Source organism: Myotis davidii, unplaced genomic scaffold (genome assembly GCF_000327345.1).
Source record: "Myotis davidii unplaced genomic scaffold, ASM32734v1 scaffold1055, whole genome shotgun sequence".
NCBI classification, from domain to species: domain Eukaryota; kingdom Metazoa; phylum Chordata; class Mammalia; order Chiroptera; family Vespertilionidae; genus Myotis; species Myotis davidii.
In genome coordinates, this window is record NW_006286477.1 from 4109 (window position 1) to 10089 (window position 5981).

At 48.3% G+C, this 5981-nt stretch overlaps 1 protein-coding gene across 2 annotated transcripts in view; it reads left to right on the forward strand.

Moving 5' to 3' along the window:
* Window positions 1-959: 959 nt before the first annotated feature.
* Window positions 960-5981, forward strand: part of SEC23IP (SEC23 interacting protein) — a 43403-nt gene continuing 38381 nt past the window's right edge. The window contains exons 1-2 of one of the 2 annotated variants that reach the window (XM_015560164.1): window positions 960-1280; window positions 5161-5693. In XM_015560164.1, coding sequence (XP_015415650.1) covers window positions 1118-1280; window positions 5161-5693 — 696 coding nt within the window. In that variant the 5' untranslated portion in view covers window positions 960-1117. The remainder of the gene's footprint in view (window positions 1281-5160; window positions 5694-5981) is intronic. The other variant, XM_006757950.2, reaches the window with a different exon arrangement.

Sequence of the window (5981 nt, forward strand, 5' to 3'; positions counted from 1 at the left end):
GTGAGAACGTGCACAGCCAGGGCAGAGGATGCTCCGAGTGTGGGAGGCACAATCCTCCCAGGCAGCTCTGGAGAACACACTTTCAAAAGACTCAAAATTAATCCCATGGTCCCCAGTGGTTTCCCTATCAAAAGCAAAATTATCTCAGCAGAGGGTGAATGAAGAAAGGCAGGGATATTAATGAGCATCTGCGAAGGCTCTCTTTCTCTCCCTCAACCCTAAGGAAATAAGATATTCGAGTATTAAGAGAGAGGGAGAGAGGGGGGGAGAGAGAGAGAGAGAGAGAGAGAGAGAGAGAGAGAGAGAGAGTAGGAACACCAAGAAAGAACTGCAACTGCTGGTTATATAGTGCCCTGGCTTCCTTCCCTGGCTTCCTTCCTTGCTCCCAGGTGCTCTGCCCAAGCTCCCGGGCTGGGTTTGGTTAAATACTCGCTGGGTGATTGAGGACTCCTGGTGTGGGATTAATTAAGCTGAGGAGGCTCTGGGAGCTGCCAGATGCATGCCCTGGGGGTGTTCTAGGGGTGTTCGCAGACCCTGCTGGGCCAGAGCCTCTGCTCCTGCCAAGGGATTAAGCTGGCAGCCTGGGCTCCTTGCAGGCCCCCCATGGCCAGGCCGCCCTGCCTCCAGGCTGCTCTAGTTGCCATGACAGGGGCACAGCGCCCACCCTGCCTCGCCTGAGCCGTGATGCCTTTGCCCCATTTTGCTTCCGTTAAAAATGTCTGTGTATTTCCAACCCTCAGTAACCGGCTTCCGCCAGCGGAGACAGCCTGCGCCCTGGGCGAGGTCACCTCTGAGGAGACCAGGGGCCTGTGGCTGCCACAAAGATGGTGTGAGCACAGGGGCTGAGGTTGGGGCCACGCCAAGGCTCCAGGGTCTTCACGGCCTGGCAGTATACGTGGGGGAGTCACGTGTTAGGAATCCGGGCGTGAAGCCGGCGCCTCCATGTTGCTTTATGGCAGCGCTACGAACCGGCAAGAACGCGGCCACGGACCAGCCGCCCGAAGTTCTGGCCCTTGTGCGCAAGTGCGGAAGTGTGCTGGCCCCGAGTGTGACCGGTTTCCGGCCGGTGGTGCTGCACCGGCTTCCTGAGACGTGTAACGGCTGGTGGGCCGCAGCCATGGCTGAGAGGAAACCTAATGGTGGGGGTGGTGCCGCCTCCACCTCCTCGTCCGGCACTAATTTACTCTTTTCATCCTCGGCCACGGAGTTCACCTTCAATGTGCCCTTCATCCCGGTCACGCAGGCCGCCGCTGCCTCCGCCTCCTTGCTCCTGCCTGGAGGTAGTACGGAGAGGGTTCCGGGGGGCGCGTCTGTGCGGGGAGCGGGGCGGGGGCCTGCGGTGACGAGGGTCGGACTGGAGGGTTTCCTTCGGTCGCCACCCACCTGGTGGGTGGCTGCCAAGGCCGTTGGTGGGCAGTGTGAGCGGCTTGGGTGCTTTGGGACTCGGAGGCGGGGTTGGTCCCAAGGTTCCTTTGCGCCGCTTGAAGGACCCGTTCGGAGGCCGGACACTCCTGCCTGGCGGCCCACACGTTTGGTTGAACACTTACTGGTGTGGCAGGTCCTGGCAGAAAATGCAAGTGACTTAGCGCCCCCTCTCTCAGGATGCCGAGGATGTCCCCCAGGATACGGTGGGCGCCTCCCAGGATGCACCGTCTTGAAAGAGGAGGGTTGCAGCCTATGCCTCTCTGTGCGGATACTGCCTGTCTAGGCATCACTGCCTCCTGGGCGCCTTCCTGTTCTCCTCGGTCCCCACTCCTGTGTGCGCCTTAGCTCCTTGTTCGCATGTTTATTCCTGTGGAGAAATGGCTTTTTAACAACTATGTGGCAAAACCCAGAGGGTGGTGTTTAGAAGCATAAACTGTTCCAGCTGCGGTCCTGCAGTAACTTACTGTGACCTCAGGCATGTTACTGTACCTCTCTACACTTCAGTGTCCACTTATGTACAGCCTCATAGGGCTATAATGAGAAATGAATTGAGTTTTAAAAAAATATTTGTATTGATTTCAGAGAGGAAGGGAGAGGGGGAGAGATACAAACATCAATGATGGGAGAGAATCATTGATCGGCTGCCTCCTGCATGTCCCCCACTGAAGATCCAACCACAAACTGGGCACCTTCCCTTGACCAGAATCGAACCAGGGACCCTTCAGAGAACAGGCCAATGCTCTATCCACTGAGCCAAACTGGCTAGGGCAATGCATGGATTTTTGTAAGGCACGGAGTATAGTGCCTGGAACACAGTGCTATATAAATGTTTGTGAAATAAACACGCATGTCTGTTTGGAATGTGGGCTTTTTGAAGGTGAGACTTATTTACCTTTTTGTTTTTAGATCTTTAGTGACTATCACATAGATTCTTACTCAAGGATACATATTTTCTCACTGAATACTTTATTCTTGCTTAAAGGACGAAAGTCTCATGGAGAAGTGAAGGGCAAACTGGAGGCACTTGCACATGCAGATTCCCTTTCACTTGTGTTATGTTTCTTCTTGGTGCTTATCACCACCCGACAGGTACACATATTTGTTTATCTTACCCCACTGCAATGTAAGTTTCATGAGAGCAGGAATTTATACCTAGAACAGGGATTTGAAGGATGAGGAAGGGCATGGTATGCGGTAGACCAGTTTTTTAATAGATATTTGTTGAATGAATGAAAGGATGGGCGTCAGGAATATGGACCTCTTGTTTTGAAAATTGGTGGGAAGGTTAGGGATTGCCGTTTTCGTAAAGGACTAGCCTGGCTGTAGGAAGTTGAAGGAATACATAAGGTCACACATGCAGCTAATTCTGTAACAATTATTTTTCCATCTATAAAAAGGATTTGGTCGCAGCCGCCATAGCTCAATGGATTGAGGGTCCTCCCATGCACCAGTATGGAAGGGTATGCAGAAATTAGGGCATTGGGAAAGATAGGCATATGTAAAAGTCTCAAGTGTGGGAAAAGCTGCAGATTTGTCAGGATTTGGTGGTAGCTGCTCACATTCTCTCTCCTCCCACTCTTCGTCTCTCTTCCTGTCCCTTCTTCCCCTCTCCCAGGAGATCGGTGTGACTATAGTGTGTGTAGGTGGTGAAATTAGAGGTGTGTTTTGGAAAGACTGGAGTGTTGTGAACTTGCACTAGAATAAAGCCTGCTGTAGCAAGAGCCACCAGCCTGAAGGCCATTGTGAATCAGGCAGGAGTGGATGGCACTGTAGCCATAATCAGCCACATGGGGCATAAAGAGCAGGGAATGGATAGGAGAGATTTCAGACCATAAAAGTGTTGGGACTTAGGGACCCACTGGTGACCAGACTGTCTGCTCTTTGAACACAGAGGCTCCTTCTCATTCAGTTTTAGCCCCAAGACCTAGCTTCAGTGCCTGGCACATAACTACTTTGTACATATGTCTCGAATGAGGATCCGAATAATTGAATGGAGAGTATGAGAGAAGGAGAGGCGTCTGTGAGATGTGGTTTCTGGTTTGAGAGGATGGGTAGATGTGGTGTTAGTGAGATGTGGTGCAGGAGCACATGGGAGGACAGTGAGGATGATGGACTCCGTTTTAGGTGTCCTACATTTGAGTGCATGTGCCTGCCACAGTATCGAGGAAGCAGTTGGAAAATAGGTTCAGGAACAGTGAGCACAGTCTCATTCAATACGGACTTGGGAGTGTCACAAGGATACAGGTAGGTGCTCACTAAAGTTGTGTGTCCACATGTCATTAGAAAGTGCCCCTAAGGTGAGGCTGGATCATGATGAGATCAGTATTTCCTTTGTAATTGATGCTAATCTGGAAAAAAAGCTTCTCAAATCAGTTGATCCCTAAGTCGTCTTAAAGGATGAAACTCACCACAGACTTTTCTCCTCCCTGTTTTCAGTAGTTGAGAGGTGTACAAAGAAATACAGATGAATCCACATGAGGTTTACATAACTGAAAAGAGAGTGGGAACTGTAAATACATAAGAAAAGTAGAATAATAAAAGCAGACAGGGGCCCTTGGGCAGGCCAAGGTATTTTATTTTTAGTCACAAAGGAACAACCTAGAAGAGTATTTGGAATAGTGGATTATCTTAGTTAAATTGATGAAATACAGTAGAAGCAACCTAAAGACTTCATCCAGAATCTCAGCAAGCCGTGCCCTGCTCTAGCAGGTCAGTATGGAGCCCGGAGCTTGAAAGAAGGCTCCCTTTGTCAGGTCTCACGGCAGGGACCTCAGTGTGCCTGTGTGCCGGGCATGGGTCCACCTCTGATTTGCTCCATGCCTTCAGAGGTAGGATAGAGAGAATGAAACAGGAGAAGGAAAAGCTTAGGGAGAGGACAGTGGAAGTGACAACAAGCTAAAGGCTCGTGAGAGTTTAGAAGGCTGGTCTTTTGAGGCTATGTAGAGAAAAAATGCTCTGATTTTACAAGTTGGAAAAGAGAGAAGATAAATAGTTTGATGCTGATAATACCTGCAGTGAAGATCAAGTTGGGCAAAAGGAATCGAGGAGAACTTACCTGGCTAGAAAATGACTTTTCTAGTGATTTGGTGCTCGGTCATGATGGCTTATCTGGTTGGAGACTCTGATTTTAGGGATGGCAGTTCGTTGTTGGCCTACTTTGCCTGTACCTGTGAAAACGAATTCCACATGTTCATTTGTGCAGTGAGTGCTTTATGGGTAAGAGCCCTGACACACCCTTCTTGTCAACAGAGTATCTGTACTTTAGGTTCTTGTCATGACTTTGGAAATAAAATTATGTGTATTAGATTTTTTACCAGGAAAAAAGGGAGCATGCACAAGAAGATGTAAAATAGTAGATACAGATTTTGTTTATAATTTTTAAAACGTCTATATACAAATATGTATAATTTCTATATATTTACAAAATAAATAATGTCTAACTCTATTATTTAAAAAGTATGGAAAGGTATGCACCGAAATATTGTTGAAGGTGATTATCTCTGGGTGGTGGGCTTATGAATGAATTATAATTTTTCTTCCTTTGGTTGTTTCCTATTCATATTTTTTAGTTTTTCATTACAAAGAGAAGTTTTCAAATAAAAAATAAACGTTTTTCCTTTTTTCTTCCTGTAAATACAGACATGTAATTTGGAACAACACAATGAGAGGTACAAGAACTAGGTCTATAGAATGATAACATACCTTCTAAACCATTTGCTCTTTTGTCCCTTTCAGAGGATTCCACAGATGTTGGGGAGGAGGACAGCTTTCTTGGTCAGACTTCTGCTCACACATCTACCCCGCAGACATTTAGTTACTTCTCTCAGGTATCAAGCAGTAGTGATCCATTTGGGAATATTGGACAGTCACCATTAACAACTGCAGCAACATCACCTGGACAATCGACATTCTCCAAGACCCCAGCTGCTCTCCCTTTTACAACCGGATCCCAAGATGTGTTGGATACATTTCCACCATCCTTTTCGAAGGCTCAGTATGTTGCTCCAGCTTCTTCACAGACGGGCACAAGTGCTTATTTGCCTGCGCAGCCAAGTAGTCTCCCTCCTTCAAATGTTGGGAGCCCACCCCAAGGAATATCCCAACAAGGATACAATCCCTATCGCCATACTCCCATAAGCAGCAGAGCGAATCCTTACATTACACCGCCACAGCTGCAACAGTGCCAAACACCAGGCCATCCCACCCATCTGCCATCCTCTGGACCCCCTGTCCACATGTACCAGGTGCCTCCAGGATCTCTGCCACCGGTATGGAAACGTGTTTTTGTATCCTAATTATGCACCTTAGTTTTTAATCTCTCTCACTTAGCCTATGCTTTTAAAAGCACAATGCTTTTTATAATATATACCGTATTTGCCGGCGTATAAGACGATTTTTTGACCCTGAAAAATATGCCTCCAAGTCGGGGGTCGTCTTATACGCCAGGTACACTTCAGATAGACTGCCCATAGTGCTTGCCCCGTGCCATAGTGGCCTCCCGATGCCCACCCACTTCATTCCACATACCGTTCAGGCATCAGCAGCGCTGCTGGGTG